Consider the following 27,413-nt stretch of genomic DNA (forward strand, 5'->3'; position numbering starts at 1 on the left):
TCCAGAGGATGGAGGCGCTACCAGGAGACAAGTCAGTACATCAGGAGACGTGGAGGAGGCCGTAGGAGGGCAACAACCCAGCAGCAGGACCGCTACCTCCGCCTTTGTGCAAGGAGGAGCAGAGGGAGCACTGCCAGAGCCCTGCTAAATGACCTCCAGCAGGCCACAAATGTGCATGTGTCTGCTCAACCGGTCAGAAACATCCTCCATGAGGGTGGTATGAGGCCCGACGTCCGCAGGTGGGGGTTGTGCTTACAGCCCAACACCGTGCAGGACGTTTGGCATTTGCCAGAGAACACCAAGATTGGCAAATTTGCCACTGGTGCCCTGTGCTCTTTACAGATGAAAACAGGTTCACACTGAGCACATGTGACAGACGTGACAGAGTCTGGAGACGCTGTGGAGAACGTTCTGCTGCCTGCAACATCCTCCAGCATGACCGGTTTGGTGGTGGGTCAGTAATGGTGTGGGGTGGCATTTCTTTGGGGGGGCCGCACAGTCCTCCATGTGCTCGCCAGAGGTAGCCTGACTGCCATTAGGGGCTGATAAATTTGATTTCCATTGATAATTTTTGTGTGATTTTGTTGTCAGCACATTCAACTATGTAAAGAAAAGCGTATTTAATGAGATTATTTCTTTCATTCAGATCTAGGATGTGTTATTTTAGTGTTCCCTTTATTTTTTTGAGCAGTGTACATTTAACTTTAGAAACCATTAATACATTTTAAAGCTGCAACAACAAACTGCTGGCAGTGTAGAGGGCAGTCATGTGCTTTCTGCTGCTCTAATTCAGGAGAGGTCACACTCTGCTCCTTTTCAGTAGACTGATGATATACATTGAAAAGCTACAGAGAGGAAACAGTAATTATATATGCTGACACAGAGCGGATGATAGGCTATAAAATGTAGCACTGATAGTTATCATCACAACAAGAGGCCTGTCAGGGAGCAGCTGGTGGTTAGCAGAGAGGGGGGAAAGACACCTCTAAAGAGTGTCATTAGTGTGGGAAATTACAAGGTTATTTTCTAGTGCTTTTTTTATCTATGTTTTTTTAATAGTATACTTTGCATCCAAAAGGATTTGACTGATATCGTTTTTACATTAAGAGCACCAGTATTTTGTGTTTACATTCAACATCAGCAACAATTACCGTTGTCATGCAAAACATACTCTGTTTTCCTGCAGAAGCAAATTCTTATCAGAGTGAAAAAGTCACATTAGTTGTAACATCTGACGCAAAGCCCTTAAACACAGACTATAGTATTTCATATAGCATTTGTATTCGTGAATGAGCTAGCAGCTCCCTTTAAAACAGAACAAAGAAGATACTTTACAAAACATAAACTAGGTCTGGTTACCGTTTGTAAACTTTTGAGTTTTAGTACCAATATAATAGTTTTTATGATACCTTATCTAGAGAAATATAAACATGTTTAAAAAAGAAACATTGCTAAATAAAATACAGTCTAAAACGGTCAGAAAATATTAAGGTACTGGCTGATAAAATAAACAGAGTTAACACGATTATGAATCTGATCAGGCCTTTGGATGCCAGCTATCTGTAGTTTTTAATAAGAACTGAACGATAAGCCAAAAAAAAAGTTATGAATTTAGTAGGAATGGTCATTTTTGCATTTTATTTTCAACAACAACAAAAAAGTATAAAAATGATGATGATTTGATTCTTGTTGGGATCTGCCTGTACCAAACAAACGTTCCCTTAAGTCTGAAGAATATGATTTGTAGGGCAGGGTCTCTCTGTAGCACCACAATGCCTCATTTATAAATGGTATGTTGTGACACAAATTGTGATTTCAATAATATTTCGATTTAATTTTCAGTCCTATTTTAAATACTTGGAGCAGGTACTGAGGTTTGAGCCGCAACCCTAAACATTACTTACCAAATTATTCCATTCAGAAATAAAATACAACATTTTTGAGCAATTCTCCATATTATGGAAGTTAATGTGTTTAACATTTAAGTTCCATCAAAATGTTAGATGCCGTTTCTGCCTCCAGAGGCTTAAACTATCTACATACAAACACAAATGAAGGACTGTTTCAGGTTTTGCTGTGGATGCAAACTGACAGCTATAAAGCAGAATTATACTTGGTGGTGTACCTTTGAAGTACCAGTTCACACAGATGGCTTTTAAAGTGGTTTTATCCTGGTGAAGAACCTCTACTTCACACTCTGCACACATCTAAATTTAAATCTATATCATAGTGTACTGTGTAGGGTCTCTTACTTCAGCTCATAAGTGGAGAGTTGTTAAATTCAGCACAAATGAATCAGTAGTTTTTAAAGTTTTAACACCACTCGCAGTTTTTTTTTTTGCAGTTGTTTTGATCATGTACACTCGACTCTACTGCATTTTTGAAACAGCGGAGGTGGGAACATCCGACTGCGTTGAGGATCACCCTGATCTTTCTTACCATGAAAAGCTGGTTGTTCAGCGCAGACTTCAGCGCAGCTAATGGTAATACTGTTCTGTGCCTGTAGTTCTGAATACTGTCCCTCCCCTGAGTTCACGTCGATGGTTTTCAGGTTCTAGGTAGGACTGCAGTGATGTGGACTCACCTGTCTGAGATGTTAGGACCTAAAGCCGGGCTGGAAACGTGCAGTTTCTTGAAAGATGAGCTCCTTCAGTGTCTCTTTGGGTAGGTCATCCAGCTCCATGTCAAACTTGAACGGGGCCTCAGCAACAGGCTACAAAGGGAAACAGAGTACATGTTGATGTAAAGGTAAGGAACATAACAGATGACAAAAAATTCAGAACATGATATCCTGATAAGCAAAACACTATGTATCCTCATTCCAAACAGGCCCATAGACCAGGGGTCGGCAAATAAGTCTGACATTGGGCCAAATTCTTTTCAAGCAGTTACGTGTCGGGCCAGAATCTTATTTCAGTCAAATTATTTTAAACCCTTAGACACTCATGTGCATGTTTAGCTTAGTCGGTAGAGTTCAGGATTCACGTTGGAGGAGTTGTATGATCGATCCCAAAATCCGGCTGACTTTTTTTTTCTCCCTTGTTAAACAAATTGATTAGCCTATAAGGACACTTTTTTTACATGCCCGCATTAAAGCATGTGCTGCAGTGTGTGTGCGTGCGTCCTGGCGTTTGATCCACATTCATAAACCTATGGACCCTTATTTTCATTTCCCTGAGGAAATTCAGGGGAATCCAATCACACGTTTACTGGAGGCTTTTACAGAGGTGTGTCAAGCCTCGAATGTTCTTCAGAACTTTTCAAAGTAAAAGCTCTCAATAAACTCAACATGAAGCATTGCTGCAAAAAAGTTCTCGCGCTTTTATTTTGGAGGCACAATCAATTAAGAGGAAGTGATTATGTGAGTAACTGTTGCTGACATGACAGATCTATTTCAGCATCAGCTGCTATCAATTTATTTATTTTTATTTTGCTGCTATCAAAGCAATCTGGCTGCAGGCCAGATTGCTTTGCTGGCGGGCCAGTTCTGGCCCACAGGCCGCATTTACTGCCATAGACTATAACGCGAGCTGACATCCAACAGCCCAGAATGACGGTCTTACCTCATCTGTGGGGTCGTAATATTGTTCCAGGTAGGGGTGCGCCAGGGCCTCCTCCACCTCGATCCTCTTGTGAGGGTTAAAGGTCAACATCTTGTCCAACAGGTCCAGAGCTGCAGCACAAGGGTGAGAACATCGAACAGGGCAAAGACGGGGTTAATTTAGGTGAGAGAACTTGTCAGTCCACTAGAGGGCAACATCACACCCTATGTGCTGTTTGGATTATTTCCAAGTAATAAAATGAGACTCTTATTTTTGATTTTACACATTTAACAAGGCTTTCATGATTTAAGGAAATTCAGAGCTGTCTGGGACTAATATGTTGGCTGCTCAATATAATTGAGTTTGATAGCCTGAAATTAGAATGGAAGAGAAAAAGTTGCATGCAATCTATTTTTAGAGAGAAATCTATCAAGCAAACCTTAAAACTGACCAACTATTGATGAAAGAACTGCAGTTTAATTTTCCTAATCCGTTAAAATACCTAACTATTTGGGATTAAATATAGCCTATGTGGCACCTGCCTCCTGTCCAAGCTGCTCTATTACTAGAAAATTATTGCATCTGACTTAAGGCGCCTTCAGACTGTGTGATGACAACAATCGGGTACGTTTATTGCATGTCCCTCTGCGAGAACAAGCTTTGGCCATAGTACTTTGCACGAGTCCCCACAAACTGCTTTTTGTTTTGCCTCCATGGATTTAGTTTGTGTGTTCATCACCAGCTTCCATTTTGTTTGACTGCTGTGGTGTTGGGTTTCTGTGCCACCTGTGCCCCAAATAAAATGATATTCTGTCCAGGAATTTTCTCAGGAAATTGTTTAGCGGGAATAACTCTCCCTTGTCTAGAGTGCAATCTCTAGAAATTCCATGATGTGTGGGAATCATGTTTGTCTTAGCTCTGACCTTTGGGATCAGCGTTGGGGAAGAGGCGGTTCCACGGCACCTTGCAGCGCAAAGGCAGCGACAAAAGATAGTTCCTGGCCTTAATGTTGATGATGCAGTTGAGATCCTCCTGAGAGGGAGAACCCAGGATCCCTGAAGCACAAAGAGAAGATTGTAAAGAAGAATTACTTTCTGATTCTGTATGTGACAGATTGCAAGCGCACACTCGTTAAAGTTTTCAGTTATGTGGGGAAGTTTTCTTGAGCTAAAACTACAACAGTCTGAACGCACAACAAAATGACAGATGGGAGAAGCAATATGTGGTCTAGCACCAAGACACAAAAAGTATGACTTGACAAATGCATATTAACAGTTATGGTATCTATGGACTCCAACACCAGGAAGTTGTTGTTACTGAGAGAGAATGTGAAATTTCACATAAAGTTGTCACATCTTTCATGCAGACTAAACTGACATTAGATTTTGCAAAAGATTCACATTTGTCTTAACTTAAAGGAAAACATGAAGTTACTGATGCTATGACCATCACACTTACTGTAAATATCTATAATCGAGAGAGAGAAAGGCACAATAGCAGTATTGTGTATTGACATTTACGACAAACACAATTATTTCAGGAGGTGAATATCTTCAATCACAACTATTAGTGACTCAAAATATGATAATCATTAAGAAAATCTGTATAGTATTTAAACAATGAATACAATTAAAATTTGACTGGAATAAACCTCTAAACTCCTATGTAAAACTACCTGAAACCATCTTGTTTTTGTTGACGAAACCTTATTTACTTGAAAACACAAGTTTACACAAATGATGGTAGGTTTTATAATCTGACCATTTTAGCACTTGCTCTTAAAACACAAATGACACCATATTAAACGTTATCTTACTACAACATTTGTTCTTAATTCTCCATGTATATTTTTTTCCAGAGAGGGAGAAGTTTACAAGAAATGTATGAGCAAGATGTTAACCACCTTCTTCAAACGGATTCTTACATATAAACACCGAGCAGTTCTGCTGGGGACACTGACTGTTTAAACAACAATACTACAGTACCACACCAATCCTAAATCCTACACAGGATATAAAAGTATAAAATTATTACCCAAAATGTGGTTAAGCTGATCCAAGTAGTGCTTCCCAGGAAAGATTGGCCTGTTGGACAACATCTCAGCCAGGATGCAACCCACTGACCAGATGTCTATGGACTTGGTATAGCCCTGAGATGGAGGGACACAAAGACACAGCCATGACTACAGTATATCTAAAGTCAACGTAATGGAGCATTTCAGAATAAGAGCGTTTTGCCCGTCTGATTTTGCTGACTTGTTAAGATTTTGCTTATTAGTTCAGTTGTCCTTGATTTTTGTATTTCTATTAAGTAGCTATGTAGTTAAATTGTTTCTTTTTCTGGTCCGTTTTTACTGACTTCCTCCCGGGTTCGTCTGATCTGCGCTGCTTGACGTGGCTTCAGTCAAAAATATACTGCCCGTGAATATTGAAATTTAGCAAAACTTCAATACAAAAAAAATATCAAATCATAATCGCAATATCTGGCAGAAAAATCGCAATTTGAATTTTTTACCCAAATTGTTCAGCCCTACAAACAAATGTCAAAAATCAATTTTCTAAATGTTGATTGATAACTTATGTTCACTGAAATCTTGGAAGTACAGCGCGCCCAGACAGTCAGGGGCACACAAAAGAGACAGTGATATCTTTGAATGGTGTCAGACCAGTTATCTGCTACTGAATTAATGACCACCCGCACACTGTTTGAGCACATCAACATTCGACGCTTGGCTAGTTCTCTGTGTATCCTGTGTGTGTGTAGCGAGTGTGTGGGTAAGTGAATGAAAGAGAGTGAGAGGCAGAACTTCATGGTGAAAGTTAGCGTCGGAAAACACTAGTTACTTAGTATGAATGTACAGTGTAGGTCACAGTATGTCTGTTAATAAAGTCTGTTGCTTCAGCATCTGCTGGAAATGTGACGGTCGGTTAGCACTAGCAAACATCTCCCCTGTAACTTACAGCACGTTTTTTGGCTGCAATGTAACTAGCTAAATTAGTAAAGAAGCAATGTTAATTTGTTGCGTGTCATTACTAACGTTACCTACTTGTCCAGTGTTAACATCAAGTACAAGTTAAACTGGTAGAGAGCTCTGTACTGTACACATACTGTACATCCTGATCATTAAATCATATTTCAGTTTTCAGAGGAAAAAAAAGGTTGTTAAAGAAATGATGGTGGTGACAACTGAGGAGCTGAGGCTAGTAGATTAAATTAGGGGTGCAAAGTAGTTGTTTTAAGCTAATGAGGAGAAGTTTCTTTTGGATTTTAATGTGCAAATTAAATTCTTAGTAATTATCCAGAAATCACAAAAGATGCATCGATGCATACTGTTTTATAATTGCAATCAAATCAAATGGTGAGGTGCCTAAAGATTCCCGCCCCATGTGTTAGAGCTTCATTCTTCTTACTGTTTAACTATTATATACAGGAAGCGAAGACTTAAAGTAGAATCAAACATTTAAGAGCACTCTCATCTAACCTGAACCTAAATTTAAGACACAGCTAAGGTAAGGTCAAAAAATACAAAAATTGCTTGAGCATATTCAGTATTCTTTCCCAAAATATATAACTTTGCAAAATAAAATGCATGACTGAAAACAGATCAAATTTCCAGGTGTCAGGGAGATTTGTTAAAATATAAAGAGGCAAAACAAACAAGGAATCCTCAAAACATATTCTGTCATCCTGCTGACGTATCAACATTTCACGGCAGGTGAAGACACTCACCTTGGAGTTGAGCATGATCTCAGGTGCTCGGTACCAACGAGTGGCTACGTACTCCGTTAGGAAACCAGTGTGATCGTGGTCAGGATCAGCCACACGAGCCAAACCAAAATCACAAATCTGCAGACAGATGAATGACAAGACAATGAATGACTGCGACATCAGACCAAAGACCACAAAAACAAGACCAAAAAAAGCTTGAGGTCATTTCATTGGCAGCTTAAAACCATCCAAACAGAATGGAAAGAAAGATGCACTGTGCGGTCTTTATTGAGGTATCAGTTTTCATGCTGTTCTCCTCCAACATGATAATAGCTAGTAGCAGGTGTAACAAAACGTTTGTTTGCACATTTAGTATGTTAACTGATTCTTTTTTGTTAATACAAACGCTGTAGACATGAGTGTATTTCTTTTTCTCGGCCTGTATTTACACCTAAAACTAGTTAAATTCAGGCTTAAAAAGCCTTCCCACATGTATTTTATTTACGAGGATCAGACTGAGTGCTGGTAACTTCTGGCATGAGAATAACTGACGAATATTAAATATGAAATAAACTATGTATTAGAATATAATAAAGCATTAATGTCAGCCGAATGTGTTTTAACTTCTCTGAGATATTACCTTGAGATCACAGGTGGTGTTGAGCAGAAGGTTGGAGGGCTTCAGGTCGCGGTGCAGGACGTTGGCAGAGTGGATGTACTTGAGCCCTCGCAGGATCTGGTAGAGGAAGTAGCAGATGTGGTCGTTGCTCAGGTGTTGAGTCTTCAGGAGCTTGTACAAGTCTGTCTCCATGAGATCCTGGACAATATATCTACACAGTGCCGGGTTAAAGTAGTACTACATAGCTTTGTCCCATCCATATGAGTCACATTTTTATTCCCAACTGAACATTTATGTCTTCAATAATAATCACAGACCGAATTTTGTTCATATCTTCGATAGATTCATTCCTTCATACAGGCTGCTGTCAACCCCTAAGTACGACACTGAACAACACATTTACTGGCACACTCAAATTGGATTTTGTTGGCATTGCAAAGCTTTAGCTCAGACAGTTAGACGTTACAGCAGGTTGGCAGTGCCACGAAAAGACAGCCACACCTCCTGACAAGATTAAACTTTTGGGCAACTCAGTCAAAGTCAAATCTCACAGTCCCAGAGGTATCACGGTTGGATAAATGAGCAGGTGCTCTTGCAGCTACAACATAGTGAAACCATGTTTGGTCCATGTGGCCCTCATTTCTATGTAGGTAACAGTGTTGTCAAAAATACAGATTTTGATACATATTGACTCTGAACATTTCAAACGGTTTAAATAATAACTTTCCACAGTATCGATCCCAAAAATGTGCTTCTCTTTTCCCCGACAGCGAGCTGATACACACACCGCTGCAGTGCCCACACAGCCCCGCCTCCTGTCACTCACAGCGCTTTCTTCTCGTCACATTCACTCCGTTTGAATCACATGAAAGTGGGAGGTACAGAGCGGTGCTAATGAAAGAGCAAAGGACCTGCAGGACCAACACGCCGTCCTCTATAAAAAACCTGGAGAGGCTGGAGACTCCCCTTAATACATCATTAAAGTTTTAAACAAGATGGCCCAGTAAACAGTTGTTGATAGTTGTCCTGTTGTTGGCCTAACAGACATTTATAATTCTCAAAACTAAACTAATTCCCCTCAGAGCTATCAGACCTGAGGAATCTCAGACAGCAGAGTTTCAGTTGATAAGAAGTAAATTAACTGATACGGTTCCTCTCAAACACCCAATACTATGAACTTTACTTACTAAGATAAGTTCATAAGATAATTCAGTAATTATATTCAGTAATTTAATCAATGTTGCGTAAATTTCCCCCCGTGGTATCGAAAATGGTATTGAATATCGATATTTTTCAAGGTAGTGTATCGAAGTTCCAGAAATTCAAGTTTCGTGACATTACTAGTAGGAAAGAAGATATGAACGCTCATCTCATCTGGAAGCAGTGAGCTGACTAGCTGGGGGCTTCAGCCATAGCTAGGGATGGGGATCGATACCCGGTTCTAAAAAGGACCCGGTTCCAAAATTCCTCAAAACCCGAAAAATCAATAAGGTCCGAGTTTATCAATATGCTATCGAGACTAGCGGGTCCTATAATGTAACATTATGTTGTGCAACTAATCAGAAATACTTTATTGATCCCCAAGGGGAAATTCTTTTGTCACAATTGCACACTTGTCAAGGTAGATAGAGTGTATAAATATAAGAGTATAAATATAAAATATAAAAAGGAGTGTGGGTATGTACAATATTTACATTATTAAGAATTATTATGGTGATAGACCAAAATTCACACACGAGATATAAAAAAGAAAGTTAAAAGTTAGAAAATAAGATGACGAACGACGGAGCAACCGCAACAGGCTGCATGCACGTTGGCTCATGTGCACTAATGTCTCTAATGAAGACACTGAAATGCGGTATTAAACGGGACGCACACACACACAGCAGCAAGCAGAGAGAGACGCCACTCTGTCACGGTGGAGACGGTGAAGTCAAGTTAGCTACTCTCGTTACTGTTAGTACGTGCAATAAAGAGTAAAAATACATCACTATATCAATACACCTGTGTGTAGAGTAAACATGTAGAAAGGGTTTATTTAATCATCTCTGACCTCAGTCTCTCATCCTGTATGTTTAATACAAGCACGGCTAACGTTAGCTTGGCGTTAGCCAAATGGTACAAACAAGCTAAACTGAAGGCTGTCTGTAGCATAGACTGGTCTGTGGTCTTAAAATCTGGCACATTTATGTAAACTCCTGGCAGGTAGTGTATAACAGCAGGGAGGAGGAGGAGGGACTGATGCTGATTGAGTTCTTCATTCTTTCTGAATGTCACTCAGTATTGTGATGTCAGACACTGAGTTTATTTGCTGTTTTAAACAATGTTGCTGATCTGGAAACAATAGTTATATTTAAAATATTAAAGTCTAATCCTATATAATTAATTTTGAAACAACCAGGCAGTTAATATGCACACTGCAATATTTGTTTATTTATCGCAAGTCATGTGTTATCTCAATATTTAACAATGTTACTGCACATTAAATATTTTGCTCATGCCGTGCAGGCCTACCTCAGCTCGTTGGGTCTGGTATTACCAAATAACCGTTACCTAATAATAGTAAAGTATCGATAGTGGTATCGATAAAGACTCCGATCGTTAGGCAGTCTCAATAATGGTATCAATATCAATAAAAATTAACGATCCCCATCCCTATCCACAGCCATTTATTTTAGTTAATGCAGAGTGTAAAATTAGACATGCTGCATTATGAAACTGACACCGTGACTCGACCAGTTTGCAACTGTTACTGCTGGGATACAGTGAAGAGCTTCCCTGCCAAATATATGGTGACAGGTGGCTGTTATGTAATAAAAATACAACTGAAAAGCCCTATTCAACTACAAATGCTGAAGTGTAAGACCAGCCTCACTGGTAACACAAAGAAGTCATTTTAAATGTTTTGAATACATTAGTATAAAAGCAGAAATATAAATATTATTAATGCCATTAAGGCCCCACATGAAGGCCATAAATTAAAATGAACACACATAAAACACATTAGAACATATCAGACGTTCTCCAAATCATGAGGAGTGTATGTAAAAGGATACACATCCTTCATCTGGTCAATGGTTGGTGTGCGGATGATGTCATTGATTCCGATGATGTTCTCATGTTTGAAGCGCAGAAGGATTTTGATCTCTCTCAGGGTGCGTTGGCAGTACGTCTGGTGCTCAAAGGGGCTGATCTTCTTAATGGCCACACGTATCTTGTTGTCCCGGTCGTAGGCAGAGCTGGATTATTTAAAAGTAGGACACAAAAGCCAACAATTAGACATCAAATGTTGAAGGAGTAAAATATTTATCATGAGCTGACATGATTTTTAATCCCATTCAATCTTAAACCAACACCTTTGAATCAGAAATAGTGACACTAAAGTTTTTACTTCCTTTTCCTTGTATTTTGTACACACTCTTCTGTGCTGCTAAGCTTGATGACATTTTGGAGTAACTGCAGTAAGCGTCTATCACCTCTTCACTAGAACATTTTAAATAGATCTGGCGAAATCATATCTTGCTTGGCAGACCAAGTTTTATTGAACAGCAGCAGCCAGGTGCCTCTGTGACAAATACTGCTTCCTTCCTGTGGTTTGCCAGTGGAAAGCTTTTAATATGAAGTAGTGACAGTAGGAAATATTTTGCATTAGCAGTATCTTAACAAGGCAAATACACCTCTGATACATTGTGCAGCAAAAAAACCAAAAGTGAGTCTGCTGCAGTATTTGTTAAATAAAAAACTCCCAACCACAGAACATTTTACTTCACACACACACGAGCTAAGTAAGTACGGATATCTGATTTTTAAAAATGTCTCCTATGACCACATCCATCAGTTTAGCACAATGACACAACTCAGTTCAGAGACCACTCCCTACCAATAATGCCCTGCTGAGGAGATGCAGTGATCGAGCCATGCCACTGCTTGCCACACCACAGTGCACCCAAAGTGTGCTACATGAAACCCGAGAGAAAGAGTCAAGAGCTGGCACGTCCTAATCAAGATAAGCTTACCCCACTCTGGTTTCCCACACGTTTTATGACTAAACTACCACAGTGCAAAGTGTAAAGCGACTTGGGAGCGAAAAAATGGAGCTTGAATAATGTCTTTGTTTAAATGCAGCCCTGACATTCAATGTTTTTAAAAGGTAAAAAGTAAAAATAATCACAAGCCCTCCCTGTAGAATATTGTTCATTTGTGAACACACAACGAAACGAGAAGTCCAACAGTAACAATTTGCTTTACAGAAGAATGCTTTGAAATACACTAAAACAGTTAGCATGACATAACCTCTGGTGGTGTCTAATTGGTCACTAAATCCTACTGGAGGAAGGCACTTTGTTAGTTATCAAGTTAAAAGCTTATTTTTTCATAAATTATAAATATAGTTTCTAGTATATAGTAAATATATAAATAATCTAAGATTCATGACATGTCCTAGAGTTGTATCTTATTCAGTTTCAATATTTTTTTGAAAGAATACATGGAAATTTCATTTTCAGACTCCAGGATTTCACTGAAAACATGAGAGGCTGACTGCTGTTTGTATCCTTATTTATGTACATACATGTGACAATTCTACACGCACACTCAAACAAAGAGACAAAATATTTAGTAAACCTCTATGAATTGCAGATTTACTTCTCAGTAATGCCTGAGACGTGACAATTTGTCTTGTTGAGGGTCAGAGGTTTTAATATTAGAAGGCAGTGCAGCTCCGTTTTGAATACTGGCATCTGAAATCCAGTAAAGAAAAGCATAACATAACATATACAGGAAATGATAAAGAATGTTTGCATGCATGGAATGACTGGGTCTGGCAGATTTCACATTAAAGCCAGACTCAGAGCAAGAACAGAAGGTTAATGCACAAAGATTAGGAGGTATGTGCCTTTCACTTCATGCATACTTCACATCAAAGGTGATCTACTGTCAATCCTGTTTTTCAAAGCAGAGATTGGTATCAAATATACTGCTAAAAGAGTAAAAGGAAAGGTTTTGCTCATTATGCAAAGTATCTGATAAAAACTGAAAAGGGTGGATCAATTATCAACAACGTGCAGACTGGAAAAACACATTTGCTGTTACTACTCACTAATCTTTTCATAAGTGTCGGCCATTAGTTTAAAGAATATGAAGAAACGGGGCTCTACAGCACTTGAACACTCCTGTGTATGAGCTGATGTAAACAGAAAAGAAATACCAGCATGCCCTTTGGCATAAAGAGTGGAAAGAGGTGGTGTAAATCAGCCTACGTTTTTGCCTTGCAGGCCTTTTCTTCTAGGCATGATGCTTACCGCTTACTCATTTGCATCAACAAGTATTAACATGATCCCTGCGATCTTTGGAGAGAAATAGATTTTTGTCTACTCTGCATGCTTCTAATTTTTTTCGGTTGTTGCTGAAACAATAGTTTTCTAGCTGCTGGCAGGTTCAGGTGTGTATTAGGGGTTTGAGAGTAGGACACGATGATAATTAAATAATATCATTTAGTGGAATTGTATTACAATTATAAAGTTATTATTATACAAAATCCTGTTGTCCAAATTACACAAAAGGCAATACAAACTAACAAAAGGAGTTACTGTTATGTGTAAAAATGTAGACCGAGTGTGTCTACACCCAGCAGACCAATTGTTCAGTTCCTTGTCAAATCTTGGCCAGGCCTGAGATGAGACACATCCTCCGCACAGGCACAGACATGTCCACTGCTGAATTTCTGGCCCTTTTTACTGGCGTGATGGCTGTTTCAACTTCCATATTGCTCACTCAGCCAAAGATATTTTGAATTTCCACACTAGTGTCTAAAACTTGCATCCTGTGTGCCGACTTTAACTCCAAAAAGCCATCATCTCAGTATTGTTTTTAAAATCCAGTAAAATGGGAATAAGACGATGTCTGGAGTTGCCCTCAGGTGCTGTGACTAATACATTCACATTATTTTTTGTTATTTTTAGTGTTAGACAAAATTATACAGCCTCTTGATCATTAAAGCACATTGAGGTTTTAAGGTAATGACACAAATTCACCTATTCTGAAGTCTGTTACAAAGAATGACAATTTAATAGTCTGGTTTTGGGTATGGCTAGACATCAAAACCAAGTCCAACTCACCATCTACTGCCAAAATAAGCAAATTGCTACTGCCAGCTTCCAAGAATTTCTGGAAGTCATCTCAAATCGTTGCAACACACTGCAACTTGCTGCCATCACAAAGCCAAAAATGCCCAATAAAAATGTAATATTAATGGCTTCCTTACGTTTTTGAGCTTCATCATTTACATCTAGCCAAAAGGGATGTTATTCCTGCACATTACAAAGAATTGAAATGACTGAAACACCCACATAGTATGACAAAATAGGAAAATGAGTTGCTATAGTGATGGGGGTGTACGGACTGAAATGTAAACACAAGTGTGCCAGCCTTCTGCCAGGGAAATATGAGTGACCTTCCTTTCCACTTGTGTGTGTGTGTGTGTGTGTGTGTCTGAGAAATAGTCCTCCATGTAACTGTTCTACAGCAGTAGATACACTCATGTACAGAGAAGCAGGGAGCTACGAGGCTTATTCATCAAAGCTAAAAGCTGATCCAGGGCAGAGCCAATTTGGCACAGTTATATCGCCAGATTGTTTTTAGAACAGACAATGGCGTAGCCTCCCCCAACGCAGAATAATATTTTCTCATGCATGATATAAATGCACAAGCAGAATGTCTTTAAAATACTATGCTCCAACTGTGTGAAAATACTTAGTTGTAAATGACAATTTGAAAAGGTTAAAGAGAACATACATGTCTAATTAGGCTTTATATATTTATTACTGGCAGTAGGTGGTGAGTTGGACTTTGTTTTGATGTTTAGCCAGTTTGCATACCCAAAAAATGTTGGCATTTCATTGCATGTTATATCGTTTCTAACTAGTGCTGAAACAATTAGCTATTCATCAATCGACATCAAATACTTGTGCAGCCCTAGTTTAGTTATTAATCAAGCATAATTATAGATATTATCTGGTTTCACTTCCTCTAATGTGAGGTGCTTATGACGACTGTTGATTGGTGGAACATAACGAGCAACCTGGATACGCGACAATTAAACTTTTTTTTTTAAACTAATAATCCTATAATCATAAAAAAAAATTTTAAATGCACCGAACAGGTCTTCAAAATATGAACCCGTCTTATATAAACGTAGATGCCACTTTCTGATGTGCACTTGAGCTTAAGGGCATGCATGACACTTTTACAAAAAGGACACCACTGGCTGTGTTTAGTCCAGAGAGAAGTGAGGACAATCTCAGTTCACACTACATTTCACCATGTTTACTGAGGCAAGCCCATCAGATTCGGTTCCTTGTCAGTTTGCCCAGGGCTATAACAGAAGAAACATTTTAAGGAAGTGCAAAGTACACAGAGTTAAGTGAGTAGTATCAATATACTTGCCTCACTGTACTGTGAGAGTCTTGACCTGCTCAGCCTTATCACTGAAGGGCGGACTTTAATGTCTGAGAACGTCACACTCAGGCACACTCTGGACTGTTGATCTCTAACGTTTTGATGGTTTTGTGTGTGAATGTGAATTTGCTATGTAAGACTGTGGAGGAGACCTGTCTCAATGCTCTTAGCCAGGCAATAGTGGCACCTGTCTAACACAACTGACTGTAACTGCTCACTGTAAAAATGTTGGCAAAGCCCTCCTTATGTTTTGAAGCTCGATCCAATTGGAGCCTGCGCGCAAACTATTGCTGACTGGCTGAAGGAAGAGCAGAAACAATTAAATAATTGTCAAATGGATCTGCTACAATTACTTTTACGCTATATTTAAGCAAAAATGCTAAAAATTCACTGGTTCCAGCTTCACAAAATGACAAAAAAATTAATTACCGTTGGGTTCTGAACAAGCAATCAGTATATGTCAACTTGAAAAGTTCTATGAAAAGTGCAATGAGATAACCTCTGGTATGAATTGGCGCTGTATAAATAAAACTGAATTGAATGGAACTGGAAATTGTGACAGACCTAGGTGAAGGCTAGATCAATATTTTCAGGAAAGGTTGAAACGCCCTGATAAATCAAAAGCAACTCACCAAAAGGAGTCAGACGATGGTACTATAAGTCTATTTTTGTGTAACTTTGGATAAATGTAAGAACTTTTGCTCACATCTTTGTTAACAGATACAGGTTTGTCACTAAATGCCACGTCAGGTTCTCTAGACAAGGTGTCTTTTCGTAATTTAACCCGTGCTCATTCATCTTAAAAAGGGGGCAGTAAGAGCTGCAGATTCTACATTGAAGAGAATTTGCTCTGAGCTGCCTTTCCTGTTTCTTCTGCTTCTGTATTGTTTTCTGAGCATGCTCAGTGGGCAGGTAGGAGCACAGAGGAGCGATGGGGGGGGGGGGGGGGGGGGGGTTGTTTCCAAGGAGATGGGAATACAAGGCTTTACACTGCAGCTGTTATGTAATAGGGCTGTTACCATGACAAGCTCTAGGGGTTGGGTTGAAGGACCAAGGGGAAAAGCTCACTACGCTTAAGGGCGACGCGTGCTGAGAAAGAGCAGATATCAACGTACAACGTTTTGCTAAGGCTTTAAAGGCAGGGTGAGCTAGTGCCCAGTGAGGTTGTAGGATTAGAGGCACTCAAATCACGTTTGTCACATACACACTCATACACAGTGCAACGTCGGGTAAAATTTGTTTGTTCCCAGCTCCACAAAGCAACTCATAAATAGTAATAAAAAATTGAGTAGGATATTATAGGATAACATCAACTAAATAATATATTTTAAAAAAGAAACAACAAAAATATATCTGTACGTTTCAGAGAAATAAAACAGAGAAACAGTATGACCGTGACCGATGGAAGAAAATAACCAGTAGGCACATCATATGCAGTGTGTGGCAGGACAAATAATAATAATGGGTTATAAATAATGCAAGTCAAGTCAAAGTCACTGGTTCAGGCCTGAGGGAAGAAACTCATCCTCTCTGTTTTGGGCTTCATGCAGCGGTGGCGCCTCCCTGACCGATATGATCTCGAGAGTTGACATTAGGTGCATTTGACTTAACGTGATTTTGTACGCCTTCCGCCGGCGCTGCAAAACGTCACCATGTCACATGACATTAAAACCTTGTGGGAGCAAGGCGGCTGCAGGCGCTGAGTCCGGAATGGCTTTTCTCCAGCTGCACAAAGTTGGAAACGCCTTTTGCCTGATCAGTCACTGTTCTAAGTTCACGCACTCTATGGGAGGTAGAATGTGTCCGACTTGAGGGCAGTGTTTTTATACCCCTGCAGTCGCCTGCAGCTCACATTTGACTATCAAGTCGGTGAAAGTCAGCCACAGTCATCTCAAACACACCTCCTGGGTTCAGCTACCACACCACCCTCTGCACGTGGTCCCAGGTCCTGCACACAACCTGGCCAATCACATCTCTGATCATTCAGTGTCTTAAAATGATGCCTCTAGAGTCAGGCATTCAGTATAAATTTAAATCACATATGAAGTTTGAAAAGTTAATGAACATTAATTTAGTTTATCATATCTTAAAACTTTCTGTCCATGTTTTTGTATTTCCATTACAGCTACAGTTGTGAGTCAATTACTCATTTTCAGTCTCAAAATCCTATTTAGGGGTTGTACCAGAACAGGTTTAAATTTTCAAAAAACACCATATTTTTTTGTCATACTGCACATTGCTACAGCTCCTCTTTTCACCCTGTGTGTTGAAGGCTTTGTTTTAGCTATGGAGTGATACATCTTGTCTTTAAATGATTTGTTGGGAGTTGCACATGTGCAGTTCCTAGTTAAGGACTACTAACCAATCAGAAGCAGAGAAGGGCGGGTCAGCGAGAAGCCAATAAACAGCTTCGATTCAGCTGTAGGCTACATGTTGCCGACCTGCTTGGCAATATGGACTGGAGCAAGAGTTTCAGAGTGGTGAGTTATCAAATTGTAACAAAAGTATCTTTCATCCATAAAGTTTTAACTGAGTTCTGTCTCTACATCACAGTAACAACTTAATGTCTATTGAGTGCCTGGAGGGTAGCTAGTGTTTGGAAGAGAGAAGAGGTGTGCTGCAGCTCAGTGTTTTTCCACCGGTGCTTTTGAGGATGTGTCCGACTAGCCGCTTGGCAAGTGTTATGACGCGCATTTAGCTTTCATCCCTGTGACGTCACAGTGATGCCCTGTCATGAACTGCTTGAAAACGAGCTGTTTTCAAGCAGTTCAGAGCAGAGTTTTCTGTGGGAGATGGGAACTCCCTTTGGGCTGGACTGAGCTTTTTCACTTTGCAAACCTATTACATGCACAAAAAAACCCCGTATATAACTCAATAAAGGAGAGGGAAAAAGCCAAAAAGCAGAACACCACCTCTTTAATTCAATTAGGAAATTAATCACCAACAATTTTGATAATGAAAACCTACATTTTTTTTTAAGCAAAAGTGCTAAAACTTCTCTGGTCTATAATAATACAATCCCAGACCTTTCTAATTGTTTATTCTACATTTGATTTGTGTTCTTGTATCCATGTTACATTTTGTTTCTGCACAGATTAATTAAGCTGAATCTTCTTCTATGACATGTATCCTTCACTGTCTCTTAGAGGTTTCAGTAATAAAGCCTCAGGAGTCAATGACTGTCGCTTACAACAGTTTACACAAAATGGCATTCAAAACTGTGTAGGAAAAAAAACAACAATAAAACCCAACATGATTTTTAGCATATGGGTCTTTAGCCAAGTAAAATAACAATTTGAAGACACATTTGGTCACTTGGAACTATTACAGATTTGGCTGCATCTGTTTTTTCACTTGTCAAAAACGCATTTCCTGTCACTGTGCATACTAACCACAATAACCAGTTTTTAGCAAAGTGACTGTGAGGCGTTTGCGTTTACCAGAGCTTACCAGACATTGGAAATCTGGTATGTTTCCCTGCCTTCCCTTCAAGCTTTGATAAGTTCCTGCATTCCCCTGTTTAATACAATGGACACCTACACATAAAATACTGGAGCACAAACAATCTTTTGATGATAAACAAATGTTTCCTTTATGGGGGTAAAATAGCTACTGCTACAGTAAGGTACCTTGACTCGTCTTACTGAGCCTGTTTGGGTTTTCTTCAAGAAAAATACTCAAATCCTGGAATACACTGTTACAATATTACTCTTCTACTATATATGTAACACCTTTGAGTTTAGTTTCACTATAGGAAACTTCAGAAATATGAGTGATCACCAGGCTACTAATCATTATTAGCAACAGACTGAGGAAACTTTGAGGAAGTAACTTTCCTTCCTTGCACTATGCACTGAGCTTTGACATCAATTTATATAGATCCTGACTGCTATATATAGTACTATCGTCATTTTTCAGAAGCCTGGGTTCAGCTTTACATTGCTGAGGTGAGTGACTTTGTCTAAAACAATGCTAACGTCTAGGGCTGACCCCGAACAGTCAAGATTCAATGCTTCGATGGGCTGAGCCTGATTCGACTGTCAATCTCACAGTTGAAGCTTCGCAGTGAAACAAGCATCATGCCATTTTGGCGATATGGAGGTGCTCAATGTCTGATTTTACATAGAACTACCAGTTTTCTCCCAATAAGTTAATATACAGCCTATTACAAAATACATTTCAATGTTTAATGCTGTAAATAAACATGTAAAAAGAAAAAAAACTTTCAATAAATGTTTTTTAAGTGCGTGAATAAATCCGAAATTGTAACCCTAACCGAGCCCCAGCTTCACGGTGTTGTGACGAATTGTCTGCACCTCGCGGGACTTTTGGATAATTTATCACCGTTGATGAACCCCATAAAGAATATTTTATCATTTTTAAATAGCCTGCTACTTGAAATAGACCCACGGGAATCCGCGACGCGCATGCAGTTGTTGGTAGCAGTAATGCAATTAAAACTCTTCAAAAGACTGGTGAATGACAGGCGATTGAGCGAGAGAAAAGGGTCTTCAAAAAGCCTCAGTTTAGCTGGAAATTTACAGTGCAAGTTGAATGAATAGAGACTGCAGCTCTGCAGCTTCTCAAGATTAAAGCGGAGCTAGCGTGTGTAACCCCCCGCCCCGCAATCGCCGCACACAAAAACACACATGATTCAACTATCAGTCGACTATAGGCAGGACTTTACGATTCTGATTCGACTATGTGAATCCTTAGTTGGGGACAGCCCATTACTGCCAAAAGGTTTCACAGTAATTGACTAAGCTACAGAAGAACAAGGAAAATTGACATTACAAATATTTATTTATTATAAAGAAGGAAATGCATTATTTGTGTTTGTTAGACCTCAAGGATCCACCTAATGACTTTTGTGATCAACACTGAATGTTGTAATGTGTTCATGTTAAAGAAAACTCTACAAGGCAACTTTATTGTACTATACAATACAATATACTAATGAAAGCTGATGCATAATGCATCAGGATTTCTGGTAGCTCACCTTTAGCCTTGGCTAAACAATTTCCTGTCATAATATTTATGTTACTAGTACCTGTACTAATAAGAACAACACTTATTATTTGTGTTTTGAGATAGCTAGTAGATATACTTTTTGCAGTAGTTAGATATTAGCTATATTTACACTACTTATACTTATGGTAACTACAAAACATTTGTTAACATTGTTAGACAACAAAATGCCCTGTTGCTTGCCTTTACTGACTTTTATGAACACACCTGTGCTTTACCAAGCCTATTTACCAAATGAGCGGTTATTGTCTGTTGTATTATATTTAGTTAGTACGACTGAAGCTGGAAAATTTTACTTTCCTAATTTCTTCAAATAGCAACAGGCATAACAGAGACTGCATTAAAAACACGATCTGGCTAAGTATGATTTCCATTATGAAATGAGAAAAACTGATTGACAGAAATTCATGTTTCTTCTTATTCTGTCCATATCTTTACTTGTTTCTACATCTTGAGTTTTGAATCCCTTAACAGTAACATTATATCAATAAAACAGAAGGTACAATTTGAAGTTGATAATCTTTTTTTAATGCAAATTTTTAAATGAAGTGTATTGTAGACATCAGTTTTTCTTTTAAAATAACAAAACCCTTTAACGTGGCACAAATACATTTTGGAACATTTTCCAAAATATACCTCAAACCAAAGCCAACGTAGATGTGGCTATACACCCAGCTGAATTACATCCTGGATGCACTGAATCTCACCGGCATTAAAAGAAACATGGGGTAAATAACAGCTATAATAACATGTCCACACTAAGTCCGACAAACACATTTTTATGCTGAGCTTAAATGGCCACTTTGTGCAACCTTAAAAAGGTATGCCAACTCCATCTGATGCATTGGTCAGTATAGATTTCCTTTAGTGTGAGCATTTAAGGTTCCCTGACTGAGGCAGTGTAACGCACACAAGGGCAAACACTGTAAATACTGTACTGTCTAACATGAAGCAAAGTAGCAGCCCTCCTACAGAAAGCACTCATCTGTCTTTTGTTATTTCTCTGCCCATAAGTACTTTGCCACTCCTATAAATGGTGTATAACCTCCAGCTCTCAGGCGCTGACCAAACACATGGTCCTTGGCATTGATCTGTTTGAGCTCATTATCAGCAAGGTCGTAGATTCTACCGCCAGTCAAGTCACTATGTTCAACCAGGTTCAGATATGTTGTTTTGCATACATCAAAATACTGCCAATTAAAGAAAGCGCCCTCTTGTATCTCTGAATGAGGGTAATCAATTAATATAAGAGCTAACGGGAGAACATTTTTTCAGTAGTATTATGCAAAATCAATTTGTATTACAGCCCGACCGATACGGGATTTTTAAGTCCGATACCGATTTTGATATTTGAGGATTTTAAAATCTGATATGCCAATATATCGTTCGATATTTTTTTGTTTGTTATGTTGAGACCATACCATGATACCATAACATAACACAGTATAAAAAGAAAGTCGTTATTGTTAGCAAAATACAAAGTTTTGATAAATAAGAGTCAAATGTATAAAACTACAGAAAACATTTTTTAAATATCTGATGCGTTATAAGTTATAGAGTAGGCTATTACTGCTAATGAACATTAGATTAAAAAGTGTATGTATTGTGGGAGCCAGCGAAACACAAACTATAAAATATACCAATATAAAAAGTCTCTCTCTCTCTCTCTCTCTCTCAAAGATGAGTCAAAAACAGTAGTACTCATGATACCACTCGTGTGCACACTTTGAGGTTATCTTGGTCTCATTTTTATATTAGAGCCATCTGACCACTTCTGCACATTTTACTTTGCATAACATCACCGTCACTGTTTTCTTCCCCTCACAGGCCACAACACATCCAAATCTTATCATCTCATACTGTGACTTCAGCAAAAAGGTTTGCGCTTAATTGAATTAGTGGATTTCCTGAGAGATAAGTGGATGCAACATGTAAAGGCTAACATGCAACAGCAGTTATAAAGTAGCAGGTTATAAAATGCATCTGTAAAGCAGCAATATGCATGAATGTTTGTTGAACCAGAAGTCATCGTTCTCGCCTTGGCAGGCCTATTCACCCAAATTACACAAATGACATCTCCCTCTGAATTGCACAACAGGATTTCAGAGTGTCAAGGCTCTCACTCTCTCCTTCCCTCTCCCATTGGCTGTGGAGTGGTGGTACTGATGTCAGAGGCAGAGGGGTTGCCATGGAGATGGGCGCCACGGTGGCATTTCAAGAGGACGGCTCACGGCAGAATGAAGCAGAGCATCAGCGATGGCTAAGACTTATGGCGGGTCAAGGAGTCCAGATCAAGATCAGAAGGAGGAGGAGGATTAAAAGGAATTTAATGAAAAAATGTTTACTTGTTAACGATACATGAAATGTCAGTGGTGGTCACTGGATTTCTCAACAACTACTTGTATCTTAAAACTATAAAAATTAAATCCAGTGTAAATGAGCTCAAAGTTGAAACACAAAAATGGCAGATTGTTAATTAACACCAAGGGCAGTTCAATTGTGTGTATATATATAGGACACATTAGTTAGTTAAGGTCAGCCATGTTTTTTTATACATTTGACGTTGTGCACCTGAAACCCCCAGAGGTCGGAGTTTTCCAACTTAAATTTTCAACTTCTGCTCTCCAAAAAGGTTTCAGGTGCACAACACCAAGCGTACACAAAAAACATGTTTCTTGTGTGCACACAACTGAACTGCCCTTGGTGTTAATTAACAAGCTGCCATTGTGTTGATGTCGGACATGCATGTAACTTCATGTGGTCAGGGTAGATGGATTTGCCCCGAGTTTACAAGTAAGAACTCTGAGTGGTGTTTCATTGAACTTTTTCCTAGTAGCTTATATTATAGCACAGACTTACTACAACTCGATCTCAGTAAAGCTTCCCCCCCCCCCACTTAAGAAAAGATAATAAAATCAGGGCTCAAACCATCAGTTGATTAATCCCAAACCTTTACCATTTGCAATTTCTCAAAAAAAAAAAAAAAGAAAAAAAAGAGAAGGGATTTCTCGGTTTTATCATTTTAAATTTAACATATTCTGAATGTTTGAGAAAAATGAGTTATTGGAAGACATCTACGAGATGGTGATAAGCATATTGTTTAGATTACACAGTTGATCAATTGGCTGATTGAAAGGAGAATTGAAATAATTCTTAGTTGCAGCCCCATAACAATAAGTGGCACTTGTTATTTGCCACTGGGCAAGCTCCAGGGTTCAGCTGGGTTTAATTCAGGTTCTGACTTTACCTCTTAGGCCATGCCTTTACTTGAAAGGTTTAAGACTCTTCTTTTACAAAGTCAGATTTATTTTGTTTAATATCTTTATTACACTGTCTCAAAAATAGTCGCACGTATTTATTTTTTTTACAACTACATGCACAACCTGCAAATTTGACATTTCTTGACCAAAATAAATAATAATGATGTGATCAGGTCATGTAAGATTTACTATAACAATGACCTCTGAACTACAATATACTGCTCATGATCAAAAACCTTTTTAGATCGTTTGGCATTACAACTCAAACATGTGTAGCAAATACGGCACCAAATGAACTGATATCCCACTGTAAGCAAAAGATTCAACATTATTTATTAGGTCAACTTGGGGTGCACTAATAATCTGATACGTGGATCATACCTTAAAAGGAAGATCTAATGGAGGATCATGATTTAATCAGTCACATTCATTCAGTCAGCCCGGGCCGATACCCAGAGTTGAGATCAATTGTAGGGATGCACTAATCCAGTCAATTAAAACACCTGATGTAGTTAATAAAATATTTAAAAACAGCAATAATTGAACAACAAAAACAGAAGTGGAAGCAATGAGATGCCATCCCATTGTTTTGTTTCTTCTACTTTGCGGTGAACATGGCCAAAAAGGTGGAATCTGACCAACTACCACCAGTCCTTTTAGGTATAAAACTTTTTTATTAACACGAGGCACTTCAGCAGCATTCCCCCATGATCTAACTGTTCATGTGGGCGGGTTGAAAAGGTAGAGTACGCCACTGCAGCTTCTGAATATCATCACAGAGGGTGATACAGATTCTGGTGATTGTGTAAGCAGACGGTGTGCACGAATTGAGGCTTGTGTTAAGAGGCTCAGTGCACCGTCAATCTGCGCAGCCCTCAGCCACTGGAAAGCCCTGACATGCAACAGCCTTACCGCCAACAAGAGGCTATTGAAAACTAAAATAGGCCTACTTTGAAAATGACACAGACATGCCTCACAGTCAACCGCCCTCTTATCATACAATCAAACACAACCAGATTTTTTAATACGGCATATCCTAACACAAACTCAGAACATACTGATTACCAGACCTTTCTTTGTACAAACAACTGAAGACTTTAAAATTCACATGTTTTATATGTACAATGGCTGCAACTAACCTTAAGTTCCTAAACAGTACAGAGTGATTTTAATCCTCTATCCCACCTTGTCCTATTTAGATATGCACAATCATTAAATATAGTCAATACGACATACTAATAATAGTAATAATAGTTGTACCTTGGTTAAGTTCTACTTTGCAGTACATTAGTCAACATGCATTTTGTTGGTTGTGCATCATGCTTCAGCTTCTCATAAGGACAGATAAAAGAAACACTTAATTATACTGAGAACCAACAGCTTGTAGAAATGTGGCTAACCAAAAAGGCGAGCAGGATTTAGGCTCTATGAACAGACTCTCTAAAGATCAGATCAACTGTTGGTGACAAAACAAATTATTGCATCATTGTGTGTCATAACTGTGACTTTCATTTGCAGTTATGACACCTTGTTAAAATGGTTATTGGTATTGGGTCGCATTTAGAGAGACTGAAACTGTCAAGAGAACAATTGTTTAATTATATCATAGCTGGGGTTATATTACTGCTATTCAGACATTAGACACTGATGAAGGTCGGTCCATCCCAAGTCTCTACATGGTCATTATTTACATGTGAGCCATATCTTTCAGGTAATAAAACCCACGATCAGCACAAAGTCTTTGACAGAAACATGCAAACTAAAGAGGCAAATTCGCTGTCCCGACGCAATATCTTGTGTGATATAGTAAATTAAAAAGCTTTATTGTTGCCATGACATGTCATAAACGCACATCAGCGCTTTAATGTTAATCTGGAAGTTTTAGAAAGTTGTCTCGGTTATATTTTGCAGGTGTAACTCTTTCATGCAAAGTGACTTTAGTACCTACCTAGGTTTTAGAAATGTTTTTCATGAAGTGAAATCCCCTCTTTATGGCATCAAATATTAAAACCAAACTTGTCAGACATACATCAGCGTGATAACGACTACCTAAAATGACAAATACATTTCTCCCAAAGATGGTTTCTGTGTACTTTTTTTTTTAAAGTCAATATCAATGTTCATTGTCGAGGCCTGACAGATGCATTTTATCACTTCACTGCTATTGCATGTTGGCCCATGCAGGTGGTGTTTATGACCTATACTGTAGCTATCAAAAGTGTCTTACTATTTATTTGTGATCTTTTCCTATTTTGTTAAAAGAGCCTCTGTGTGTGAAATGTGTGTTTATGCTTAAAAAGTATAAAATGAAATACGATCATGAATCCAGCTTTGCGGTCTCATACTGTCTGTTGAAGAGCCCAAGGGATGCCGTTTACAGGAAGGTACCACCAGTACAGAGTGGTGCAGTGCCACCACAAGAAAGCCAGAAAAGAACTTCGTGGTGTTATTTAAAAATACATCTGATGCAAACCAAGGGATGTCTACAAAGTACACGCTGCACCACTTTCTCTGGCTGCTGCACATCAAAGCAACATGACCAACTGACTCAAAGCTACAGGTTTCAAGAGGAACACAGCAAGACAAGTGCAAGGAGGCTGAGGCTGACACATCGCCCACTCCAACTGCCTTTGAGCACGGCAAAAACACAGGAGGAACACCAAAGTAAAGAACTGGGTACTGGACCGTTTGTATAGATTTGTATGGGGGGGAGAATACATTTAATGGACATCTTAAGCCAGCTTAGAGATTTTGGCATCACTGGGAGTCAAAACAACTCCGGTTCCAGTCCCTGAAACCTTAGCCAAGTATGATGGACCTGTCTGTGCCTGTTTCTCCAATACAGGATTGCTGATGTCAGGAAATAAAAGATGTCAAACTATGAGTGTCTCGTTTATACAAATTCTCATTCCTAATATACTTTCTCACTGTTTCCTTGGAAGATAATCTTAAACATGACTATTTTAAAGGCGTATTAGCTCAAGTTTTTGGTGCGCCCTGAAAGGCACAGTTCACAATAAACTGGTCACAACATGCTTCCTTAAAATTGGGGGTATTGCAGTTTGAGCCAAACAGACCAATGATCAGATTTCAGAGCAAAATATGATTTTTATTTAAAAGGAGGGGGGTAAGAAACATGATGATTATGCATTTGACATCACTAGAAGCAGCATTTGCAAAAACCTGCAGGAGAAAGCCCCAGTGACAGCCCTGACAGCCAGCATGGATGTAAAATGTCACAGTGCTGCCCACACAGTTTGACTGACAGATGATCTCCAAGAGGTGAAGTACAGAAACACCACCGCAATGAGAATCAAGCCTAACAGTGAAAAGAAATCCCACAAGTTACCACTTGTACCATATCAACATCAAGTGTTGGCTTAGAGGACGACATGCCCAGTTTTACTTACTTAAAAACAGCTCTTTGTTGTCTTTGTGAGAGTTTCAGGTGGGACACTGCAGATGCTGAGAATAGCTTGACATAAATTTGTCCACGTTGGCATGCTTAGTACAAACTTTTAACAGTTATGTTAATTTTTGTTTTGTCCCTTAAATATTTTGGCGCTTTTGTGACCAAACTTTCAGTACGACCAAAATATTCATTAACAAAAGGCAATCAGGAGGGGGAAAAAAAGTAGTTTAACTATCCATTTTATGTTCAGTTATTGTTTGTGTTTTTATGAATTATTTCCCAAAATCTTGTTTATCCATTTATAGGGGGCTGTGCAAATAAATCGACAACCATGTAAATGTACCAGGGTTGGCAAAAATAGCTAATCTGCACCTATTGTCCCAACAAAC

At 38.9% G+C, this 27,413-nt stretch overlaps 1 protein-coding gene across 1 annotated transcript in view; it reads right to left on the reverse strand.

Annotated features, from left to right (window-relative positions):
• Positions 1 to 27,413, reverse strand: part of mapk1 (mitogen-activated protein kinase 1) — a 35,823-nt gene that overhangs the window by 6,040 nt on the left and 2,370 nt on the right. The window contains exons 2-8 of the mRNA XM_046034284.1: positions 10,926 to 11,108; positions 7,891 to 8,080; positions 7,272 to 7,388; positions 5,577 to 5,691; positions 4,466 to 4,597; positions 3,564 to 3,673; positions 2,585 to 2,713 (exon numbers count right to left, since the gene is read on the reverse strand). Coding sequence (XP_045890240.1) covers positions 2,597 to 2,713; positions 3,564 to 3,673; positions 4,466 to 4,597; positions 5,577 to 5,691; positions 7,272 to 7,388; positions 7,891 to 8,080; positions 10,926 to 11,108 — 964 coding nt within the window. The 3' untranslated portion in view covers positions 2,585 to 2,596. The remainder of the gene's footprint in view (positions 1 to 2,584; positions 2,714 to 3,563; positions 3,674 to 4,465; positions 4,598 to 5,576; positions 5,692 to 7,271; positions 7,389 to 7,890; positions 8,081 to 10,925; positions 11,109 to 27,413) is intronic.

The sequence above is a fragment of the Micropterus dolomieu genome, linkage group LG21 (assembly GCF_021292245.1).
Source record: "Micropterus dolomieu isolate WLL.071019.BEF.003 ecotype Adirondacks linkage group LG21, ASM2129224v1, whole genome shotgun sequence".
Classification (NCBI taxonomy): domain Eukaryota; kingdom Metazoa; phylum Chordata; class Actinopteri; order Centrarchiformes; family Centrarchidae; genus Micropterus; species Micropterus dolomieu.